This window comes from Dipodomys ordii, unplaced genomic scaffold, assembly GCF_000151885.1.
Source record: "Dipodomys ordii isolate 6190 unplaced genomic scaffold, Dord_2.0 Scaffold123, whole genome shotgun sequence".
In the NCBI taxonomy this organism is placed as follows: domain Eukaryota; kingdom Metazoa; phylum Chordata; class Mammalia; order Rodentia; family Heteromyidae; genus Dipodomys; species Dipodomys ordii.
This window is the reverse complement of record NW_012267339.1, coordinates 3,811,483-3,837,640: the sequence shown is the minus strand read 5'-3', so window position 1 is coordinate 3,837,640 and position 26,158 is coordinate 3,811,483. Positions and strand designations below refer to the sequence as shown.

Genomic DNA, 26,158 nt, shown 5'->3' with positions numbered 1-26,158 from the left:
AATATCAGTGTCTTGTTAATTGATAAATTCTTAGAACATTCTGTCGATACATACTCACCTCTCTATGTCAGAATTTTTAACTCCCATCAATAAAACTTGTGGTACAACTTTTCTGAATGTGTAAGTTTATAATCATGCATTATTTGACCTAGGAGTACTCAAAGGAATACAAACATTTAAAGCATCTTAGATCTTTTTTTTTAATTGTGATTAAGTGATTACATAATTTCCCAAATTTCACAGTATTATGGGATAGTGATGCTCAGTTAAAGTCACAAACACATTCTAACTTTCCTGGAGTAAGTTGTCTATCACAGTCTATAACATTTATGAATTCTATTAGCTTTGCGATAGTTATTTCTTCCACATTGGGTGGTATGTACATTTCTTTTGTTTTGCATAGCATCAGCTGTTCCCTCTTTCCCATTTGTTCCCTCCCTCCCATCGCTGCCATTAAGTTGTTTAGTTCATTTTTGTCAATGTCCTGTGCAGCTAATGGGTCCTGCTGTTGTATATTTTCCCCTGATTCCCTCTAGTTCTATGTCCTCTTCCTGGTTCCCCTCCGGTGTGTATATATATATACCATACATGTGATCAGCAGCATGGGGTTATTTAGTAGTGGTTCAACCAGATGAGTGGAAGTTCTTTGTTTCTTAAGTCCTGTTAATTTTGTCATATCACCTAATATTTTGTATTTAACATCCACTTATCAGAGAGACCATGTACTGTTTGTCTCTTTGTTCTTGTCTTACCATGCTCAACATGGTTTCTTCTAGCTTCATCCATTTCCCTGCAAATGTCATTATTCTGTCATTTCTAATGGCTGCATAATATTCCATTGTGTATAGATACCACAATTTTCGGATCCATTCATCTGTGGTGGGGCATCTGGGTTGTTTCCATATCCTGCCTATTGTGAACAGTGCTGCAATAAACATGGAGGTGCATGTGTCCTGTGTACTGGTTCCTGTTGTTCAGGATAGATGCCTAGAAGTGGTATGACTGGCTTATATTTAGCTTTCTGAGGACTCTCCAGACTGCTTTCCAAAGTGGTTGTATAAGTGTACATTCCCACCAGCAGTGTAATAGGGTTCCTCTTTCTCTGCATCCCATCCAGCATTTGTCGTTGGCTGACTTGAAGATGTGGGACATTCTGACTGGGGTAAGGTGATATCTCAGGGTTGTCTTTATTTGCATTTCCTTCACAACCAGGGACGGTGAACATTTCCTCATGTGTTTCTTTGCCATTTTTATCTCTTCATCTGAGAAGTCTCTCTTTAGTTCCATTGCCCATTTAGTAATTGGTTTGTTAGGTTTGGGAGGGATTAGTTTCTTGAGTTCCCTGTATATACTGGATATTAACCTCTTGTCTGATATACTGCTGGTAAATATTTTTTCCCAATTAGTTGGTTGTCTTTCTTGCTTGGCTGTGATAGCTTTAGCTGTGCAGCTTTTTATTTTAAGGTAGTCCCATTTGTCAAGTCTCTTTCCAATTTGTTGTTACCCTGGGACTCTGTTCAGGAAGTTCCTTCCTGTGCCCATAAGTTTAAGTGTCTCTCCTACTCTGTCCTGCAGTAGTTTCAGAGATTCAGGCTTGATGTTAAGGTCTTTAATCCACTTTGAGTTGATGTTGGTGCATGGTGACAGGCTGGGGTCCACTTTTAGTCTTCTGCATGTGGCCATTCAGTTTTCCCAGCACCAGTGGTTGAAGAGACTGTGTTTCCTCCATTGTATGTCTTTGGCTCCTTTGTCAAATATCAGCTGACTGTAGGCCTGTGGATTTATTTCTGGATCTTCTATTCTATTCCATTGGTCTTCGGGTCTGTTTTTGTGCCAGCACCATGCTGTCTTTGTTATTATAGCTCTATAGTAGAATTTGAAGTTCAGCATGGATATCCCTCCCATGTTGTCTTTATTCCCTAGAATTGTTTTGGCTATTCTAGGTCTTTTGTTGTTCCATATGAATTTTTGGACTGTTTTCCATATTTCAGAGATGTACGTCATTGGGATTTTAATAAGAATTGCATTGAATTTATATATTAATTTTGGCAGTATTGCCATTTTCACTATATTAAGTCTGCCTATCCAAGAGCATGGGAGGTCTTTCCATCTCCTGGTGTCTTCTGTAAGTTCTTTCTTTAACTTTTCATTAAATAGTTCTTTTACATCTTTGGTTAGGTTAATTCCTAAATATTTTATTTTGGGGAAGGTTATTGTGAATGGGCTTGCTTCTTTTATTTCCCTTTCTGCTAGTACATTGTCAATGTACAGGAAGGCAACTGATTTTTGTGGGTTTATTTTGTATCATACTACTTTGCCGAAGTGATTTATGATTTCTGAGAGTTTGGGGATGGAGTTTTTGGGATCCTGAAGGCATAGTATCATGATATTTGCAAAAAGGGATAGTTTAACTTCTTTCCCTATGCGGATCCCTTTAATGTCTTTTTCTTGCCTTATTGCCCTGGCTAAGGGTTCCAGGACTATGTTGAAGAGGAGTGGAGACTGTGGGCATCCTTGCCTTGTTCTAATTTTAAGAGAATTGGTTGTAGATTTTCCCCATTAAGTATAATATTGGCTATTGGTCTGTCATAAATGGCTTTTATTGTTTTAAGAAATGTTCCTTCTATTCCTATTTTCTCCAGAGCTTTTAGCATGAATGAATGTTGAATTTTATCAAAGGCCTTTTCTGCATCTGTGGCGATAATCATGTGATTCCTGACCTTGGCTCTGTTGATGTGTTGGATTACATTTATTGACTTACGTATGTTAAACCATCCTTGCTTCTCTGGGATGAAGCCTACCTGGTCATAGTGTATGACTTTTTTTTTTAATGTTTCTCAATTCTGCTAGCTAGAATCTTGTTAAAGATCTTTGCATCTGTGTTCATCAAGGAAATTAGCATGTAATTCTCTTTTTGGTTGGGTCTTTGCCTGCTTTGGGGATGAGTGTGATATTGGCATCATAGAATGACTTTGGGATAGCTCCCTCCTTCTATGTTTCTCTGAAGAGCTTGAGGAGTATGGGTATTAGTTCTTCTTTAAAGGTCTTATAGAATTCTGCTGTGAATCCATCTGGTCCTGGACTTTTTTTTTGTTGGAAGACTTCTGATTGGTTCCTGTATCTCGTTGTAGAATATTGGTTTATTTAATTGATTTACTTCTTCTTAGCTCAGTTTGGGTAACTTGTATTTCTCTAAAAATGCATCCATTTCTGCCAGGTTTTCTTTCTTTAGAGAGTATAACTTTTGAAAGTAGTCCATTAAGATTGTTTGGATATCTTGGGTACGTGTTGTGATTTTTCCCGTGGCATCCCTAATCCTGTTAATATGGGTTTCCTCTCTTTTTTTAAATTAATCTTGACAATGGTCCACCAATTTTACTTACTTTTTCAATGAACCAGCTTTTTGTTTGGTTAATTCTGGCTATGATTCTCCTATTCTCTAATTCATTAATCTCCGCTCTTAGTTTGGTTATCTGGCTCAGTCTAGTAACTTTAGATTCCTTTTTTTTCATGTTTTTCTAGCTGTTTTAATTGCAACATGAGATTATTTACTTGGTCTGTCTCTATTTTCTTGATGTGGGCACTGAGGGTAATAAATTTGCCCCTCAGGACTGCTTTTGCTGTGTCCCACAAGTTTCTTTGCGAGGTGTTTTCATTTTCATTGAGTTGTAGGATATTTATTTCTGCTTTGATTTCTTCTGTTACCCAGCATTGTTTAGAAGTGTGCTGTTCAATTTCCATGTATTAGAGTAATTTCTGTGGTATGCTTTATTATTGAGAACTAGCTTGATTCCACTGTGGTCAGATAGGATACAGGGGATTATGTCGATACTCTTGTATTTGGTTAAGTTCCTTGCATGAACTATGATATGGTCTATTTTGGAGAAAGTTCCATGAGCTGCTGAGAAGAATGTGTACTCTGTTGTTTTAGGATGAAATACTTGGTAGGTATCAGTTAATTCTGCTTGAAGTATGGCCTCTCTTAATTTGGTAGCTTCTTTGCCAATCCTCTGGTTGGTAGACCTGTCCTTTGGTGAGAGTGGGGTGTTAAAGTTTCCTAGTATTATCGTATTGGGATCTATTTTATTCTGTAAGTTTGAGATATTTGCTTAACATCTGGGTGCACCAATGTTTGGGGAATATAAGTTGATAATGGTAATATCCTCCTCTTAGATTGTTCCCTGTATTAATATGTGGTGTCCATCCTTATCTTTTTGTATTGATTTTAATGAAAAGTTTATTTTGTCAGGTATCAGGCTTGCTACACCTGCTTTTTAACTGGGATATTTGATTGGTAGATCCTTTCCCAACCCTTCACTCTGAGTTTGTTTGTATGTTTGGCTGAGAGGTGGGTCTCCTGAAGGCAACAACAGATGGATGGAGCTCATGTTTTCTGATCTAATCTGCAGTTCTTTTTTTTTGATTGGCAATTAAGCCCGTTAATATTAAGCGATAGTATAGAGAGATGCATTGTGGTCCCAGTCCTTCCCTGTTTTCCTCAGTTTCTCTTCTTTCCTTTCCTCCTGTGCTTGCTCAGTTAGACTTCTATTAATGCCTGTCTGGGTGCAGGTCCCTGTTCCTGGTTGTTTTCTTCAGGTTGTGTTCCCCCTCTTAGTATTCTTTGCAATGCTGGCTTAATGTTTATGTATTCATTTAGTTTTTCTTTGCTATTAAAAATTTTCAGCTCTCCATCGAATGTGAATGCTAGCTTTGCCGGGTATATCAGTCTGGGTTGGCAGTTATTGGCTCTCAGGGCCTGTATGGTACTTTCCCAAGTTTTTCTTACATTCATTGTTTGTGTGGAGAGATCTGCAGTGCTTCTAATTTTTTTCCCATTGTAGTATAGCTCCTTCTTCATTTTTGCTGCATGCAGGATTGTTTTCTTATTATTCAGATCCATCATTTTTACTATAATGTGTCTAGAAGTGTTTCTCCTGGGATCTTGTTTGTTAGGTGTTCTATATGCTTCTGTTATGTAGGTAAGATGTTCTTTTTTGAAATGGGGAAAATTTTCACCGATTATCTTGTTGAATAGGTGTTGCATTCCCTTGCTTTGGTATTCCTCACCTTTGCCCACTCCAATTATATGAAGGTCAAATTTCTTGGCACTATGTGCTTGCTCTTGAATTTCCCTTTGGCATAATTTAAGTGATTTTTCCATATCTGTCATTTTTTTGGTCCAGTTGGTGTATTGTCTTCTGTATCTGAAATTCTACATTCCATTTCATTCACTCTGTGGCTTCCATTGTGGTTTGCATGAAGAAAATGGACTCATTTATGGATTCGATGTTGGTGCTCAAAGTACTGATCTCACCTCTTATTGAGGTATGAGCCTCTATTTTGGCACATTTCTCACTTCATAGTGAGGTATGTACTGCCTCTATTTTTGTGTGTACCTCCTGTTTGATATACTGCATCTCTTTTGATATTTCGACCCTGTGTTCTTTCAATTTCTGGTCTATTTCTCACTTTATTTCTTGAGTCATTCCTCCAGCATCTCTTGGATGTAGCTTTTGTCTTCCATTCCTGCTTTGCTCCCACTGGGGCTCTCCCCGGGGGGGGGGCTGCTGGCTTTTGGGGATAACTTGCTATTCTGGGTGTTGATAAACCTTGTAATTTTTCTCTGTGATTTTCACATAGGGGTTCAGGGATTATTGGAGACTAATCTGAAATTTTGTTTCGGTCAATAGGTGTCTGTCTTTGCTTGGTTGCTGTTTCTGTGCTGGCAGAGACAGTCTGCATCTGATTTTGGTTCTGTTGGGGGCCGACCTCCAGCTGCTGATCTGACTCATATAGGGTTCTCGACTCTCTGCTGTGGATCACTGGCAGTTCCCACCTTTGGAAGGGTTGAGCAGCCTAGATTGCTCCTGTTTGCTCCTACAGGTGTTCTTGGCATGATCGGATGTGCTGGATGCACTCTCCCAGATGTTGGAGTCTTTTATGGGCTCCTGGTTTTGTTTTTGTTTGGCTGGTTGTGGGCTTGAACTCTGGGCTTGGGCACTGTCCCTCAGCTCTACAGCTCAAGGCAGGCACCCTACCATTTGAGCCACAGCATCACTTCTGGCCCTTTCTGCTTATGTGGTGCTGAGGAATCAGATCCAGGGCCTCATGCACACAAGACAAGCACTCTACTGCTGAGTCACCTTACCAGCCTGAGCTCCTGCTGGTGCTGGTGGCTTGTGTTGTCCAATTCCCAGCCTAGAATATATGGGTCGGGTTCTGGTGGGGTTTGGGCTTCTCTTGTCCTGAGCCCCCTGGGTCTTTTGCTGTCACAGGTGTGATTCCCAGGGGGTGCAGTTCTGTTTTTCTCCCCTCTGCTGAGGCATATGCTCAACTTCTGACTTCAGTTGGGAGGAGTTGGTTGTTTTGCTCAGGCACCGGATCCCCAGGCCTGGTCCCGGCCCCCCACCTGTGGCATGCCGATTGGGCCTGTGCTTCTGTGTATACCGCCTAGGTTACATAGCCTGGGATACATAGTTCAAATTTCTTCCACTGTTGTCTCGACCCAGGGGCACTGTTCCTAGCTTGGGCGTTTAAACTCCCTTCCAGGGGTGCTCTTGCTCTAGCTGGCCAGCTGAGTATGCTCCATGGACTGATGGAGTACTCAAACAGTTCCCAGTTTTAGTGAGTCTTGTGGTCCAGGTGTTGGGGGGTAGGGGGTCTGGGTCAGGGTCTGGGGATTCCCACCAGCTCTGGTCTCCCTTGAGGGATACACTGTCCCCTGCAGGGTACTCATCCTGGAACTAGTTGTTTCTGTGTGATGTAGGTTGTCAGTTGCCATTGCAGAGTTCAGTTGAGGTGGTTGTGGGCTGGGTGGTGGTGGCTCTGTGTTTCTCTTCTGTCTCTGCCTCAGTTGATGCTGTTCGGTTTCACACCGGATGGGCCTCTGGCCTCTGCCCGAAGGGTGGGGGAGGGGCCTCTGTGCAGGTTCTGAGCACTGGGGTTTGTCTTTGTTTGTGCTCTCCGGATCAGCACCAGTTCCTCCCAGGTCTTCTGTTCTGGTGTTCTGTGTGCATCCCGTGTAGCCCTGGGGCTCTCGTGGTGGGGCCGAGTTCCGGGTTCGGAGGTTTCTCCATTCATCGTGATCGGCGGGTCTGACACTGGTACCTCAGGCAGCTTCTGCATCGGTGACCTGCCGACAGCCTCCTGTGTCTCTGGAACTCCAGCAGCCTTCGTGGGGGTTCTGAGCACTGGAGTTTGTGCTCTCCGGATCAGCACCAGTTCCTTGCAGGTCTTCTGCTCTGGTATTCTGTGGGTGTCCCATGTAGTTCTGGGGTTCCCACCGTGGGGTCGAGTGGCTTTGGCAGGATGGAGCCTCTCTGCTCGGATGGAGAGGGGTGGAGGTGGGATCTATGTGAAAGCTTCTGGCTGGGAGGTTTCTCTATTAGTCATGATCAGCGGGTCTGACAACGGTACCTCAGGCGGCTTCTGTGCCGGTGATCTGCAGACAGCCCCCTGTGTCTCTGGGGCTCCAGCAGCCCCCGCTGGGCCGCCTGGCAGCGGCAGGTCAGTAAAGTTTGGGGGAAGGGTCTTCACACTTCTCTGTTCTGAAATTCTTCTTTTTCTCCCTTTCTTTTTTGTTATTTTCCACCTCCCGTTTTTCTCTGGGTGTTCATCTTTTTATTGTCAGTCTCTTGGGGAGATTAATCGTTGGAACTTGAACTCTCTTTTTGGTTAGGGAGGGCTGTGGCGTTTCCTACTGCCTGGTCGCCATCTTGGTCCCCTCTCGCATCTTAGATCTTGAAGAAATTACTACACTGTTTCTCTCACAGTGAGCAATACAAATTCATTCTTCAAATGGGCATCGTGATACCACCATTCGGTCTCCCGAATCACAGGTTCTGGCCTTAGGTACTATGGCCATAGTTCAAGTCTTATGCCACATAAGAGTCTACCATTGAATCATCCAGATAATCTGTTCTTAAACATAATATTACAGCCAGATACCAGTGGTTTATGCCTGTAATATAGCTTCTAAGAAGGTTGGGATCAGAGGATAGTGGTTCACAGCCAAAATGGGCAGGAAAGTCTGTGAGACTCTTACCTCCAATAAACTACTCAGAAAGTCAGAAGTGGAGTTGTGGGCCAAGTAGTAGAGGGCTAACCTTGAGCAAAACAGAGCTCACAGACAGTGCCCAGGCCCAGAACCAGAACCAAATAATGATAATTATAATATTTCTAGTAAAGGGACATGTAGTATATACACAATTTTTAAAAACACATTGATGCATATAAAACATTGAATATATGTACAAATCTTGTACTTTAATTAGAAAGCAATAAATTTTGTTCAAAGTATAATATAATTCAGTATATTTTTTCAAAACTGATAAATAACTCAAAATAAGTAAATATATAGTCTAGTAAGCACATGTGTTTTATAAGGGCATTATTTTTTACTCCTTACAGAATGACATTTAAGTACTTCGGCTTAAAGAGTCCTTATGATACTTATATTAATTTTTCAATGTGTAAGACATGTTTATATTTTTAAAAATACATTATTTTCTATATGTTTTATAGGAAATTTCAATGAACATACCTAGACTATATTTTTAAACTAAAAATCTCAAACTTTGTTAAAAAGTAATTTTTTCATTCATAGAAAGTAACCACTTGATTGGATTTAAGAAGAAATTTTAAATCATTTTTCAAGGTTTCTGCCATAGAAACTGGTTTTAACCTCAGAGAGACAGTGTTAGAGTTCCACATTTTTCTTTACCTTTGCTTTACTGCTAATTCACATGTGAAGGGCACTTGGAGAAAGTTAGTGCAAACACTCACATCAGCTGAACTAAAAGCAGATTAGAAAGGATTTGTCTATCTCAGCACGGTTTAATAGAGTAAAGGAATAATTATAATTCTCAAAAGTGATCTAGTGATGCTAATGACTACTTATGACCAAAAGCATTAGGTTTTTTATGTTGGTTATGTAAGATATTAATAGATTATCTCATCTAGACATAAATATTTTGTTCCCATAACCACTATTGAATCATTTACATACAGCTCTCCAGTTGCATCTTACAACGCTGTGTGTCCATAGGGAATAAAGTCAAATCCAAAGGGCATGAAAGAGTAATGGATAACCTGAAAGCAGGAATACGGAAATTAGAAATACTGTATATACTATGATCTGTTCATTTAAAAATAGATAGAGCTGCAGAAATTGTAAATATCAAAAGGTACCTCATGCTGACAAGGACATCTCCATCCCGAAAAATAAAGAGAAGGATATTTTCCTGAGTTACATCATGGAAATTGGCACTTTTTTCATTTGCAAAGAATAAATCAGGTTTCCATAAACACTTGTACATTGTAGGATCCACTGTCAGTGCATCTGAGCCCCTGAAGTCACTAGGGAGCTTTAGCCTTGGGTCATTCCATTTTTGTCTCAAGAAGATATTAACTCTGTAGTCCTAGGAAAAATAAAGAAATATGTTCATGTGTGTATCTACTAATATATTTGATTACTTAAAAATAAGGTGTGCATGTGTCTAGTTATGGTTATTTTTAGTTACTTAAAAATAATACACCCATGTTTATGTTAGTTACTAATTTGGAGAACATGTTAACACTAGAATGAAAAAGGTTTTATGATTAGTAACAAGAAATTTTGCTCTTCTAACATCAACTAGGATCACATTTGAGCCATTAAATGAGTGCTTCATCCCCCAGGTAAAAAGAGTCTTGAATCTATGTTATTCTCAAAAGATGTTTTTCATAGCCTAGCATTGACTAACAAAATGGTAGACTATAACTTTGCCATTATGTGTGTTACCTAAATGTAAACACCAACAATTCAAATTAGATAGGTGGCATCAGCATACACAGATAAGAACAGCCAAAGTTGTTGCCATTTTCCCCCCAAAAGTAGGACAAAATCAATTAAGAATAGGTATATATATTTTTTTCAGTTGTGGGGCTTGAACTCTGGGCTTGGGCACTGTCCAAGCTCAAGGCTAGCATTCTATCATTTGAGCCACAACACCATTTCCAGCTTTCTAGTGTTTCATTGGAGATAAGAGTCTCAGACTTTCCTGCACTGGCTGGCTTTGAACCGTGATCCTCAGATCTCAGCCTCCTGAGTAGCTAGGATTACAGGTGTCAGCCACCAGTGCCCGGTTGTCTTTTTTTTTTTTTTTAAGATTTTTTTTAATTGTTGAGATGTTGTACAGAGGTGTTACAGTTACATGAGTAAGGCAATGAATATATTACTTGTCCATCATTGTTACCCCTTCCCTCCCCTGTTATTGTTCCCTTCCCTCTCCCACTTTCCCCACTCCATCTCCCCATCTCCCCTCCCCCCTCGCCACCCACTCCCCCCAAATTTTAAAGTTCATTTCCAATATACTGTCGGTATTTTTGTTGCAATGGATCATCCTGTGTCCTTGTGTCAGAGTTGTCAGAGTTTTGTTATTCCTCTTCCCCTCCCCAGATTAGACATATGTATACCCAAGAGGCAGGGTACCAAAATCAAGTACAGTGACAACAGGGGATATACCATTGGGGGAAGAACATACAAAGGAAACAAAAAAAATCACATAGTCCATTAAAAACAATAACAAAGACAGACCTCTTGTGTCCATATCTTGGGTTTCATTTGACTTAGCATCATCTTATATGGTCATATGTACGTGGTTTTTGAGCTTTTCAGTTCATCTGATAAGATTATCCTATATGTATACTAATTACTGCAAATAAGGGAAACCAGGGGACCTAAATTTCTTTGCAGCTGGCTTACTTCACTTAATATGATTTTTTCCAAGTCTTTCTATTTCCTAACAAATGGGACGGTGTCATTCTTTCTTCTATTTGTCTTTTAATTAGCAAACTGAAAAGGAATAAAGTGTGTGTTTGGTACCATCAAGAATCCACAAAAATGTCAAAATCCAAGTTGCTTTAATTCTTATATTTTGCCAAGGTCCATCATTATATAAATCAATGTATTTAAACATGCATTTAAAATATTATGATAAGCTGGGCATGGTGGCTCATGCCTGTAATCCTAGCTACTCCGCTACTCCGGAGGCAAAGATCTGAGGATCGAGGTTCAAAGCCAGTCCAGGTAGGAAAGGACTCTTATCTCCAATAAACCACTTAGAAAACTGGAAGTGGCACTGTGGCTCAAGTGGTAGAACATTAGCCTTGAGCTGAAGATCTGAGGGACAGTGTCCAGGCCCAGAATTCAAGCCCCACAACTGAAAAAAAAGAATTATGATAGACACAATAAACTCAAGCATCAGTGTAACAAATAACCATGTGAGGTTATCTATATATCATTAATAAACTTTTTATTGAATCTATGGTTCTATGTTGCAGTCAAATACATCATATAAAAGTACCCAAGATGGAAGTTTCTTATTTAATTAGCACATATTAATTGTATGAGGTATTTTTGTTGTTGTTGGTTTGGTGTCATTCCTAGGGCTTGAACTCAGGGCCCAGGCAGTCTCCTTGAGCTTTTTTGCTCAAGGCTAGTGCTTTACCACTTAAGCCATAGTTCTACTTCTAGCCTTTTGGTGGTTAATTGGAGAGAGGGGTCACTTTTTGCCTGGGCTGGCTTCAAACTGCAATCCTCAGATTTTAACCTCCTGAGTAACTAGGATTACAGGCATGAGCCATCGGGTCTGGACATTTTCATAGATACTTATTTTTAATTAAATATTTAAAAATTGTTATTATAACGATGATGTACGTCAGGTAATGAATAAATTTCTTTTGGGACAATGTCATCACTTTCTTCACTTTCTCCCAATTTTCCATAGATGCTTACAATAAAGTACTTTGATCAAATTCACACCCTCCACTGTACTCTCTTAGCTTCCCTTTTCACATATTAAAAAAAAATTGTTGAGCATCATTATGCCACCATGATAGAATTTTCTTTAGTTACTTATTTCATATTTTGTCTTTTCCATACCTCCCAATCTTATCCTCATGTAGGTATTTACTATGTGCTGAGCATATTAAGTATAAGGACTTTACCAAAACATGTAATCATCAGAGATTTTGCTATGAAGATTTCCTCATGAAGATGCACCTAAATGCTTCCTGTATCCCACACAGTCTCCTCAGGAAAACGACATTAGAAATTAATCTCTTACATCCTATGCAATTATTCTTGTGCTGAATTTGCACGTTTACTCCAATTTTAGTAAGTTCTATTTTTAAACTTCTTTCCTCTTCCTCTTCTTCCTCCTCCTCTTCCTTCTCCACATCTCGTCCTGGGGCTTGAGCTTTTTTTGATTGAAGTGGAGTAACAGCTCCACTTCAGGCTTTTTTTCCCTAAAGTTTAGTTATTTGTTTTACTTATTATTATTATATTAAGTAGTTGCACACAGAGATTTTAAGCAAATAAGTCAGTACATAAGCAAACTATATCTATTCCAAACTCATTCGTATCCTCAAGTTACTTAATTCATTTTTATATTGTAGATTGAATATAAGAACTCTATAAGCCTACCCTTCTCATCTCCATTTCTCTGTCTTGCCTCTGTTTGTCCCACACCCATTCTGGTATTTTTTAAAATTATCTTTAAGTAGTTGTACAAAGGAATTAAAACAGTTTATGAATATATAATATATGAATATAATAATAATGATCGATGGTACTCCCTTCAACAATCTCACCCATCCCTCCCCTACACACTTCTCTCATTCTTAATTTTGTGGGATATATATTGGATTTTGATGCATTCTCCCCATTAGTTCTGGCTTTTCAGTGGTTAATTAAAGATAAGAGTCTCATAGACTTTCCTTCCCAGGCTACCATCAAACTGTGATATTTAGATCTCAGCCTGCTAAGTAGCTAGGATTATAAGTGTGAACCACTGGCACCTGACTTATTATTATTATTGCACCCCTCAAATCCTTTCGAGAAATAAGAATAAATTAAAAATAAGTGAAGTGACATTTTTAGCAATTATTGTATTCTCCAGGATAAAGCAATCCTATTTTAGCCTAATATTCATTTTCCTTATTTTAACATGATGTTACATACATGTACAGAGATAGAAATATTAAGATCTCATTAGTGTGCTAGCTTCTGCAACGTATGTGCTGAAAATTGAAAAAATAGACTAGCATGATCTGTCTGTAAGAAGTTCAACTTTTTACTGTACACAGCGGAGGCAGAAGTGAACATGGAGAAAATATACAGGTATACAAATTTTTAAAAAGGCAACTTGATAAGACTAGCTTGAGTAGGGGAGTATTTAAAGGAGGAATGGTAAGGGGGTAATTATTATGATCATGACCACATAAATGGACTTGTTAAAATGAAGCCTCCTATCCATGTGCTGATGGCTAGCATCTGTAATCCTAGCAACTCAGGGGGCTGAGATGCATGGATCATGGTTTGAAGCCAGCTTGAGCAGGAAAGTCCATCTCCAACTAACCACCGAAAAGCCAGAAGTTGAGCTGTGGCTCAACTGGTAGAGTTTCATCCTTGAGTGAAAAACATAAGAGACAGAACCCAGGCCCTGAGTTCAAGCCCTATTAATAGCACACAAAGGAAAATCCACATGCACAACTACCGAAGTCAAATTAAAAATTAAAAAAATACAAAAAAAGCAAAAGATTTTATTAATATTCTTTAGACAAAAACCATTTTTATGTAGGATACATAAAAATTAATTCTAAGGCTATTATATCAATATTTTATATTTTTATATCCTCCACAACAAAGAAATGTGAACCTTTAATTCACTCCAGCATATTTTGCATAATTAAAAAATAATTCATCTATAGCATCGGGTGTTGAAATAAAGAAATCAATTCTGTGTAATACTGAATTTTCCTTGAACAATTTACACATGCACATTGACATTGGCAACACTTTTCTATGTTCCTCCAGATTCAAAGAACTTATTCTACTTCATCTGAAATCAATATAGCAAAAGTAGTTTTCTTTTCAAAAAAATCATTAGAGTATTTTACTTCATGGCAGTACTGAAGTTTGAAGTCAGGCCTCACACTTACTTAGGTAAATACACAACTATGTTTTTAGTTATTTTTCATATAGGGTCTTGTGGTTTCGCTGGGTCAGCCTCAGAGCCCAAACCTGTGCTGTTCACAACTGGGATTAAGGATACCAACCACAAACGTCTAGTTTATTGAGATGGGATTTGGTTAACTTTTTGTCCCATTGACAAACATGAATCCTCTTACCCTTGCCTTCAAATAGCTTAGAGTACAAGTGTGAAATCCAGCACACAGCTAATTATAACAATTTTGATAGTGCTTCCATGTGTGCTTTATTTCCCCCAAATCTTTCCAAAAGTGTAATCAAAGTTTTTGTAAAACTCAAAACTATGCATTTGTTATTTATCAACCTACTGAGTTCAAAGTGTTTTTTTCAAGAGAAGGCTATGCAGTATGGAGAAAATCCCTGCAGTGCACCAGGAGCCATGAGCAAAGCCCATTTATGGAAAAATTAGGGATGATGTCACACTTTAACATATAGTCAACCTTCCTTTTTATTTCACATATCATTGCAAATGACTTTCTAAAAATGATATCTATCTAATTTAGAAATCCAGGTAATTGGGAATGAGCACAGGTTTGGAAACATTAAGGATCCCATCCAAATCTTCATGTGGCAGCTTTAGAAGCTTTCGCTCTGAGTTACTTGCTTAACACTTCTAAGTTGTTTCTTAATGTAAAGCCAAACAAACAGAAACCAAAATCAAACAAAAACATAACATTCTAATATGAATAATGAACAAAATATTAGTGTAAGTATTTCCAACATTTAATATAAAACTTACTAAAAATGAGCTAGTTTTATTCCTATTTTCAATATGGGCATCTGGTCACAGACGATATTTGTGCATTTAGAAAAGCATTTGTTTAAATTTTCCCTAATTCCAAGGTGACTGACTGCTTAGCCATTCATTCATTCAAAACATCATTCATTTGCCGTATGTTCTTCTTCATACTTTGAATACTAAGGGTACATCTGTAATTACTTTTGCATTTACAGAAATAACTTCAGGGAAATAGATAATCAGTAAATAGTCCATCTAAATGGCTGTGCAAAAAAAAAAAACAATATGCTCTGAGACATATAATCTAGATTGGTGATTTGCCTAAAATAACCAAATGAATTAACACCCATATTCAGACTTGAAGGATCTTAGAAGTTAGACAAAGCAAATTTTTTTTTTTGAGTTGGGAAAGGCAAATTCTTTAGCATCTCTGAACCTTAAGTTGTTTGTTGCTAAAATGAATCCCAGGCACCCATAAGCATCAAATGAGAAACTACCTATACCCTGAACAGTGGAAGGAGGTAAACATTCAGAAAAATTAATTTTATTATAAGTACTATTAATGTTATTGTTATGATAATATTTGTTTTCTTTTTTTAAATGCTGATAATCACTATTGAGAATATCCCATTCCAATTACTATCTAGAAACTTGCATTTTCTATGAAATACTCTCAAAATTGTAATTAATTTTATTACATCCAAAAACTTTAAAAAATACATTTTTATATGTACTAGACATCAAACACTATGGTAGGCTATATAGAGCTGAATGAAATACAGAATGAGAAAAATTCATCTAACATTTCTGAAAACTTTTTGTAGGCTAATAGAATAAAATATCTGCTATGTTCCAGATTAAACTGATTGATTGATGAAGTTCATATAGTAGCTGCTTCTGCTGTGTTAAGTTGAAAAATCCTTCCTTCCTTCACTAGCCACTCATTCAATCAATGGTGGTTCACTAAGGATTTCCCCTGTTCCATGTTCTAAGCAACAAGTCTGATTAGAATAAACACTGGAGGATCACTTTCTCTGGAACAAAGATCAATGATAAAGTCTATTAGAGTGTAAAAACAAAATTCCTTTTCTGAGAAGATTGTTATAATCACTCCCATGGTCTGGAAGCAGAAAGGCTTTTGGTGAGTCTGAGGAGATCTTGGAAAAGGAGGTGGAATTTTGGCAGATAGTGACTTGAGGGAACAGCAGGGTTGAAAGGGGAAACAAACAAGAATCATTAAAAACTCAGAATGTGGAGGACCCTACTGAGATTTGAGCAAAACCATTTGGTACATTGATATATCAAAGCAAGGCAAGGCAAGAATAACAATAAAGTACCTACAACATTGGGCTTGAAAAAGGGGCAAAAGAGGTGATCCATATAAAGTACACAAAATGTGCATGAATAGTTGTTATTTTGTGTTGTGGTTATTCCTTTAAACTACTAGTAGCAGTGATAATATGCATCTCTCTTTTCAATCAGTACTGCATAGAGTGTAACTAATTTAATTTGTGCTAGACAGTGCTCACTGACCTACAATCATACAGTGGTTTACTTCCAAAACCTAAATGTTAGCACAGTACACCCAATTTTCAGCATCTCTTACTGCTCAACATTTTGCTTCAAGATATTGTAAACTCAATATATCATGCAAATTTCAGATCTCTTTTCTAATCTTTTAAAATTTTATTTTATTGGATATTCATTACATACATTCTTATGAGCATCATCACAAACTGACAAGCCTTACTTTATCATCATATTCAATGAATTAGTATCGAGTATTTTTTAATTATTTTATTTTGAAAGACCTTCAAGGTTGTGTTTCTATTATTTATGTAGCTACCTACTATTAAGTTTCAACACAAGTTTCAGCAAGCTTATATAGCTTTTAAGGATGTTTTAAAATTTTATGAGTTGAATTAATAATTGGAGTTTGATTTTTCCCCACTAATTAAAAGATAAAGGCTCATTAGTTAGTATGCTTTGCTTAATGTTTAATGAGAATTTACAAAGGATTACTAGTTATTGGCATTTCAAATGGGCTATATTAAGATAACTCTCTTTGAAACCTATTTATTTTCATTTTCAATTATTCTATTACAATAATTGTAGTGCTCTCATTTATTTTGCAATGAACAAATTCCCATCAGAAACAGACTGCTTTGATCAGTGGGAAATTACTTAATTGTTTTTTAAAGTACTTGGTGATAAATACTATTCATTGTTAATTCCAAATAGCACACTATTAGTCATTATCTGGATAATGGATGTTCTCCAAAATTTTCAGGATCAATTAACAACCAAATTAAACTGCTTCTTTAAGGCAATAAAACATTTCACAACAAGACATTAAAGTGGTTAAGTTTCATTAATGATATTTTGTACATGTTGGGTACATTACATTTTGTAATGTTAGGTTAGCTCTGTTAAGTGTCATTTTTACTACTCACAAATTCAATATGTAGCTCATCTATTACTTTAATATATTCAAAAAAAGTGATCATTCTTGTATATTTGACAGAATTATAACTAAAGTACTATGAACAAAGCTGTTAGAATCCCAATCTGAAAGGATTTAGTATTTACACAGTGAAATTAGAAGTTACCCTGAGAATTATAAATTAACAAAATTTCAACAAAAGTGCTTAGTTTATATTTGAGTGATTTTTTTCTCAAAGAATTATGTTTAATGTTTACAGCTAAACATTATTTAATATAACCTATGGATAGTTATTTTCCCAAATTTATAAAAGATTATTTTAATAGCAGTGCCTTTTCAATAGGGTATTAATAGTTCCATGCTATAATAACCAAATATATGGAGTATTTTTTAAACAATATCAGTATATTGAAGTTCTAGGGGCTGAGAAGCTAAGATCAGTGTTTGTCCAGAGCAGGGTACTCAGGAACCCATCTTCTATATGTGCCATCTTCACCTGGCAGAAGATAAAAACAGGCAATCTTTTTTTTTTTTTCGTTAGTTGTGGGGGCTTGAACTCAGGGCCTGGGTAATGTCCCTGAGCTCTTTTGCTCAAGGCTAGCACTCTACCATTTTGAGCCTCAACACCACTTCCAGCTGCTGAGTGGTTAATTGGAAATGAGAATCTCACAGGGACTTTCCTGCCAGGGCCAGATTTGAACCTCAATCTTCAGATCTCAGCCTCTTGAGTAGCTAGGATTGCAATCATGAGCCACCAGTGCCTAGCTGAAAATAAGCCATCTTTTGGGCATTAATTTTGACTCAAGAGGACTTCAACCTCACTTTATCATCCCACAATACCATGGCATTAGTAAGTAGGTTTTGAGTTTGAAAAGACATGGTCAGAATACATCTAATAGCCATCTGCAATGGATGATGTATGTAGAAAATGTTCACTACCCTTCTATTATCAAGAAAGAAAGAATGATTGATATTATAACAGCCTAGGCAGTTTATGATTCTTAATGTTCTTGATTTAATTCTTTTTGCATCCATTGGTAACAATAAGGTTGCTGGAATGAGAATATAAGACTTGAATAATTTTCTAGTTAGTTAACATTACACCCTAACTTGTAAAGTTTAAACACCAATGCTGAGTAATATTGGTAGCAAGCAAAAAGGTAAAGAAGAAAGTTATTGATGAAAATTGTATTGTTTCTGTTTCAGGCAAAAGTATTTTCTAAGTAAATAGATTATCTTTCAGTATCTTAATAGAATTTTTTAAATTATTCAATAATTAAAACAAAAAACTTGGTAAAGCTGGCATTTCTGTATATGGTAACAGCTACAATGAAGTCACAATCCAGTAAGACTAGGAATAATATATATATATATATATATATATATATATATATATATATATATATATATACAAAAAACCTACCAGAAGTTTAGTAAACTATAATACCACAAATTTCTTCTATATTTCAGAAGCCCCCAAATCAATTTTATTAGGTTGAATTCAAGGTCTCTGTCTACAGGGCTGCTCCTTTATTAGGCTTTGGAGGATGCATCCATTTTCTTATATTTTGCAGCTTCTCTTGGTTGCCTGCATTTTTTTAACCCGTGATCCTTCCTCATACCATTCCAGTTGTGTACTTCCTTCACCAGAACTGCTAACATTGCCTCTGACTTTGCTGTCTTTGTCTTGTAAGACCCTTATGATTACAACTAAGGCACTTGAATAACTTCCCTTAATTATACTTAGAAAGTTTCACCATGGAAACAAACAAACCCATGACTGGTGAAAAGAACATAAAGATATATGGGGACCATTATTCAGCCTACAAAATGAATGTGAATTATTTTAAGGTATATGATTTTACGGGTAAGATGTAGAACAAAATTTATAGAGATGAAAAATAGAAAAAAAGGAACAATTTATCTATAATATTCCCTAACAAATGAAATCATGTAGGTAAATTAATCACAACTTAAACAAGGAAATATAGGAAAAATAAAAGGGGATGGGACCTATTTGGGTGGCTTCCTCCCTGGCTCATGCCTATCTTGGGGCCCTTAAATGAAATTCTCTGCCTTATTTTGATCATGCCTTGCTTGCTCAGGTGCACGTAGAACATCCTTGTGGGGAAGATAAGACCTGTTACCAATCAGTCCATCAATCAAATGCTCCTGGGAGGGTAACTGGTCAATTGTCCCTCTGACTACTTCACCCCTTCTCAGCAGGAAACAGTTTGAGCTTTCGTCTATCTCTGTTCTCATCCAGAACTCTGCTAGCCCACGTTATGCTAGCCACTAGGCCATAGCCATTAGAGAGCTTAGAAACCTTTACAACCTCTGCCTTGGATCCTGCTGATGAGTATTTCCCCCATGGTGCCGAAGTCACAAGCCCCCGTTTCTCCAGCTCCCACTCTGCCTCCACTGCTGCCACCATCGCCAGTGGCCCCTCCTTCCCTTCCCCCTCCCTCAACTCTTCTTGCTAAGGCTTGCACTGTGGCACAGACCCTCCTCTACCCACCCTGCCATGTGTCTCTGTATTCATGTGCCTGTCTCCTGTCTCATTACAGTTTGCCACATGTCTCTGTGTTCATGTCCTGTCTCCTATCTAAGATTTTTATTATTAGCAAAGTTTTATTTTTTAACTGAAATTCCAAAAAAACAGATGAAAATCTAAGAGCATTCTATGATTTGTGCACAAATATGTCTATTTGTCTATAGGTAAAATATGTAAAATTGTCATGGTTTCCAAGTTACCAAGTATTGTGCTTGCAGAATGATCTTTGTCAATGGAAGCTGTGATTTAATCTAAGTTGCTTTGAAAATTCTGAGACCTAACTACAAGCCAAAGGAAAAAAAAACAGGCAGTTTTAAAGGGTCTTTGGAAATAATTTTTTTAAAAAGTTTTTCTTTGGAATGTAAAATAAGTTGACTGTGATTTATGTTTTTCCCTATGTGCATCCAAAAGTTACATGTTGTACATCTGATAATGACTAGTAAAATAAGGCTAAGGTTTTGTTTTTCTGTCTTTTTTCCTGTGCACTGATAAACTTTAAGATCAAGGAACTGGATACAGTTTGTTCCTGTGCATGGGAAAAGGCCCAGGAGACAAAACAAAGTTGTCATAGCTGTCTAAACCAGTGGCACCAGCTTGCAAAGGCCAGTGTAAACCAGGTCTTTAACCAATATGTGTAGAAATTTTGCAAGAAAAAAGTGGGAGGTGTGACTGTCCATACAGGCCAGGCCTAGCCCAGATCCCAGCCATGTTCCTTCACACATGACCAAAGCCTGCTAATTCAGGGTGAAATGCACAAGCCACTTCAGATCTACTGAAGTTCAGACCTTTACATCATCCTGATTTGCTTGTGTTCCCTTCCACCGGTCCGTAATGTCAATCCCCTCAAGTCAGACCATAAAGGGTATATGAGCAAAGAAAATGATTTTATTTCTGTGCTATTTTGCAACTGAATGTATCTCCAAAAGATTATAAGCCATTTTAAACAGGCTTCCCAGAGGCATTGGGTGGTACCTAGTGGACCAATCAGTTGCAGTTTAAAAACATCTATTGTGTTTTGTCATTGCAGAACTCTGGCAAGTATTTGTTGGTTAACTCTTCTTGACAAGGTGCAGGAAAGCTCTACTTATTTCTATTTGGTCTCCTTGTTGCTTTAATTGGGGATCATAAAGGTTTTATTTTTGTGGCAAAGATTGTAGTTCAAAGCCAGCCCAGGCAGAAAAATCCCTCTGAGACTGCATCTGCCAACTAACCAGCAAAGAGCCAGGCTGGAAGCATTGCTCAAGAATTAACCAGCCAGATACTGGAAGTGGCCCTGTGACTCAAAGTGGTAGAGTGCTAGCCTCAAGCATACATGCTCAGGGAAAGTGCCCAGGCCTTGAGTTATAAGCCCAGGAATGCCAACTGGGATGAACTATCCCAGCAACAAACAACTAGACCTCCAGGATGAGGTGGAGAGAAAGAAGAGGAGATAATATCACTTTATGCCTGCCCTTTCACAATTAAATCAGAGCTAAGAAGTCAATGAAAATAAGAAGCTTGTCCATCTAATGTCCATACTGGTCTACCATCTAATACTAGACAGAAATGTACACTCTTGCCTTTGTTACCTGCTATTTGTATTTATAGTGAGTATTATATCCAGGTCTGTTAGCCTTGGAAGCTTCTTGCGTCTACCATACATACCCTGTAATCCACATATCTATGAAGGCCTCTTGTCAAGCCATCCTATCCACCCCAAACAAGTAATCATTTCCTCTTGGGGTGGTTTAGGAAAAGCAGCCCCACCATACTGGCCCCTGTCTCATTGGATATTGGTAACCTAAAATACCAATATGGAGGATCCTCCCCCTCAGAGTTCTTGCAGGACCACATGCATTGTGATATCTGGTTTCACCTGTCCCAAAAGACTAACACCTCTAATTTTTGTCTGAGTTAGGAACTAGAGATGGAACTTGTGCTTGGGTCCTGCTTGCTTCCAGTGTGCAAACCTGTGGCAGATATAAAGACCATCTATGCTGGCTCCTATAACTGGGGAAAGCCTTCACATGAGAGACAGGCAGATGCCCTGATGTTTTACACCACTCTGGGTTATAATTCTGGAAAATAACACTTTCACCCAGGTTCAAAACTGCACCGTTGATTGTATAGAACTAAAGAGGGGCAACTTTATTTGTGCCATCTATGAACATATTTTATTCACAGGGGACATGTCTCCTTGCCTAATGGCTGGTTTTTTACCTGTGCAATTTATACTTTTAAATATATCATTGTCTATCTGCTTCATAATTCCAGCTGCTGCCTAAGCTATCTAGCTGCTGTGCTACCCCATAAAGGAGCTCTTCTAGCCTCAATGAGGTCTAGTGCTGAATGAGAACTGTACATTGCCCTCATTTTCTCCTTGATGGGATATCAGTGTTGGCAGTGGGAGCCTATAAGGGTGTCATGCATTTGTCATGCATAGTGGCAAAAATATTCCTTATACCTCCTCTGCCATTGCACTGCTAATTCAAGAACAGCAGGAACATAGGCAGGCTATCCTTGGCAATTGTGCTGCCATTGATTTCCTACTCTTCACCATCAGTGGTGCAAGGAGTAAAAAATATGTGCTGTTTTCACTTAACCAATAGCAGCCATGTCATTAAGGAACAAATCAGGCATCTCAAGGAACTTGAAAAAAATATCCAACAGAATAAAAGGGGATGGGACCTATTTGGGTGGCTTTCTCCCTGGCTCATGCCTATCTTGGGTCCCTTAAATGAAATTCTCTGCCCTATTTTGATCATGCCTTGCTTGCTCAGGCGCATGCAGAATATCCTTGTGGGGAAGATAAGACCTGTCACCAATCAGTCCATCAATCAAATGCTCCTGGGAGGGTAACTGGTCAATCATCCCTCTGACTACTTCACCCCATCTTATCAGGAAACAGCCCCAGAAGAAACAACCTTTGCCCATAATCCCAACCTGGTGTTCTCCATTCAATGATTAAACCAAAGAGTTGGGTATGTTAGTGAAATGAGCTCCCTTCCCATAGCTTAGCATGATCCCTTCCTGGGCAACACTAGGTCCATTTAGTAAAGGCAGTAAATAATCAGCCTCCAGCCCCCTTTACCTTGGGATAGCACTTCTCTGGGGCAGCTACCACCATATAAGGCGACAAAAGCCCCTAGAGTGACCTTCAGGGCTGGGCAGCTGCAGGACCCTTATCTACTATTTGGCCAGCAGCCATAAATCCTAGTCCACCATGATGAAGCCTCTGGCCCTCACATCCACACCAGGGTCTCCACCTCCTAGCCCCTTCTAGCCCCTCCTAAATCTCCTAGGTTATATAGGTCACCTCAGACAATAGCCGGTGCTTCTTCTCACTTTTTCCTTGTGAGAAGGGGACATGCTGCTTTTTCCTGGCAATAAACTTGTTGTTGTCATTGTTCTTTGTACCTGGCTGTCTGTGTGGTTTTCTGGCAAAGTCCAAATAATCTAGCACCCAAAATAAGCTGAAGTCCATTAGTAAGACATACAAACCTACGTGCAGGAAAAAGATGTATGAAAGGAAGTATGACAGCATCATGAATTGTAGCACAGTAATTCAATGCAATTACAAAGCATGACTAAACTAAAGAAAGAAAATCGACTGTATAAGCATGCTCTAGTTCCATGAAAAAACTCTTCTGTATTCTCAATAAGACCAAGTACTTATGTCCTGATTATTACATCATGCCTAGCTTTTCCCCTATGAGTGCAACAGTTCACAATTTCATCTATGAAAATCCTACTGGCTTAATCCAAAGGTAGGAAATGAATGGAAAAACCAACAAATATTATCAGCACAACTGTGGAACAGATGCCACCTAGACACGAACAAATCTCCACTTGATGCCCTAATGCGCTTAGTTCAGTTATCAGGAATATAAACACAAAAGATAATAAAATTAGAAATGACCTTTTGGGAAAGGAAGGTAACATGCATTTTATGATTTTGGTGTTGCCCCTATTAATATACAGTACTGACAATTTTTTACAAAAATATAAATTATTCCAATGTAAATGAACATATATATGAGTAATAGAAACTATCAGCATACAGTGAGATCATGAAAATACCTAGTGGTCAATATAAGAAGTGAGGAAAAGTGAAAGGAATATTAGTATGCTGTCATCTTTCCTACACTACAATTCATGATTTGTGAATTATGTGAGATTATTTTGTTTGACCAGCAACACTGAAAATCCAAAACAGAAAACAAAAAGTAAAGAAGCATAGCAAGTGCTGCTGGTTTGGTTCGTGGTTATCCTAGCTACTCAGATGGCTGAGATCTAAAAATCCTGGTACAAAGCCTGAGTTCAAGTCCTATGACCAACAGGGGGGGAAAAAAAAGCAAATAAAAAAGTAAAGAAGCAGGAAGGAAATATTCCCATGTCAACTGTCATTGGCTAAGAGTTCTTAACAAAGATAGATTTAATGCTAATTTCTTTGATTACCTCAATGTTGGATAATCTATGTCATACACAGGATAAAAATTGCCTTGTTCCCTTCAGAAGTTGCAATCTGTCTAGCAGCTATGCATGTCAGGTTCTTTGTTCTGCTTTCCTGAATGAATAATTGTTTTTGTTTGTTTGTTTGTTTTTTGAGGAAGAAAAGTCTAAACTGGGAGATAAGTGTTGGGCTGTTGAAGTTACCAAAATGTTAGGACTTAACTTCATTTCAGGAGATCCTTGTAGAAAGGATTTTCACATAAACAAAGCCTCAATTGTACAAGGAGACTACTGTTAAGTTTTTTTTTTGTTGTTTGTTTGTTGCTGGTTGTGAGGCTTGAACTCCGAGTCTGGGTGCTGTGCCTCCACTCTTCAGCTTAAGGCTAACACTCTACCACTTGAGCCCAGCACCACTTCCAGCTTTTTTCTGTTAAGGTGGTGGTGAGGAATTGAACTCTGGGTCTCATGCTTATGAGGCAAGCATTCTACCACTGAGCTACCTTCCCAGCCCTAATGGTTGATTTTCTTTAGCACTTCCTTTAGGATAAGATTTTGCTGTGAAGTCTCCCATTTGTTTTCAAATGCATGGTGAGCAAATGTTACCTTCACTGAACAGCTGTTTTTCGTCTGCAGCTTTTGTGCCCTTTTGAGTCTCTCTGATTTTTTCAACTTCCTGTTTCTGCTTTCCCAACTTCCTGCTTGGGGAAGCTTTTGTTTGTTTGCTTCCTTATCTCTGTTTAGTGTGTAACAAGAAATGAAGAAAAAAGTTATCTAAAACTTTTTTTTCTTAGAAGGCATTTTATTGTTATTTCTATAACAATATTGTGCCTTTTGGGAAAAAAAGGCTGAACAAATGTATAGAGCAATCGATAATGCATGGCATCCTCAAAAGTTATATCCATAAAGATTCATAGGGATATATAAAATAAACATTGATGAAAGCAAAAACTATGACAAAGTAGAATATTTAAATGTATTTGGTGAGTGTGGTTTTGCTTTTGAACATTTAGGCTAGGTCAGTCCAATTCAAGATGAAGAACAATCTGATTTTCATCCAGGTTATCTGATCAAAAGAAACAACAAACATAAATAATGTGACACCTCTGGATAAAAGCCTCCACAATTTCTAAAATTGGCACTCTACAATAATGGCATTATTCATTTTGTTACTTAACCAAACAAATGTTCAACTTTCATCTAGAGTTTAAGTTTGTTCTGCCAATCCTTTCATGTAAACAAGTAAAGAATGGAATTTATTCATTTATTCGTTCAATATTAGGTAATACAAGAAATTATTGATGTGTTCACTCTTGTGTGTTATTGTTTTTGGTATCTTAGGAAAATGAAAAAGTAGAAAATATTATTCATAACTTTAAGAGACTTACAGCCCACTGGAGAATAAAAAGAATATATATGTGTATATATATATATCAACAATTTAATATAGGATAGGAGCTATGATTTAAGAAGCAAATAATAGAGATGAAAAGACCCATATTTAAAAGAGGTCAAACAGATAAAGATCCATGAATGAGGTCTTAGAAGACAAAAAATGGACAGACCTGGGAATATCATAGGGGCAAACTCTACAACGTGGTTTTTTTCAGCTGACTTACTGTGATGAATTCACAGAAAAGGAGATAATGCTAAAAACAATAAAAGTGCATCTGTTTTTAATATCCCATTCCGCCAAAAGGCCAGAAGTGGAGGTATGTATGGCAGAGCACTAGCCTTGATCATAAAAGCTCTGGGTCAATGCCTAGGCCCTTGTTCAAGCTCCAACACTGGCACAAAACAACAGCAGCAGCAGCAACAACAACAGAAAATAACAAAGTCGATTTGCCATTCATGGTTTTACAATATTGGACATGTTCCTTTTTGACAAACCACATACAAATGATGCTTTTCATTGGAGAAAGTGATTTATGAGCACATAATGCAAGTTTGTTGGAGATTTTT

At 37.9% G+C, this 26,158-nt stretch overlaps 1 protein-coding gene across 1 annotated transcript in view; it reads right to left on the bottom strand.

Moving 5' to 3' along the window:
* The window catches only part of Glrb (glycine receptor, beta), an 85,628-nt gene that overhangs the window by 20,085 nt on the left and 39,385 nt on the right, over positions 1-26,158 (bottom strand). The window contains exons 4-5 of the mRNA XM_013029829.1: positions 9,190-9,419; positions 9,008-9,090 (exon numbers count right to left, since the gene is read on the bottom strand). Of these exons, the coding sequence (XP_012885283.1) occupies positions 9,008-9,090; positions 9,190-9,419 (313 nt within the window). The remainder of the gene's footprint in view (positions 1-9,007; positions 9,091-9,189; positions 9,420-26,158) is intronic.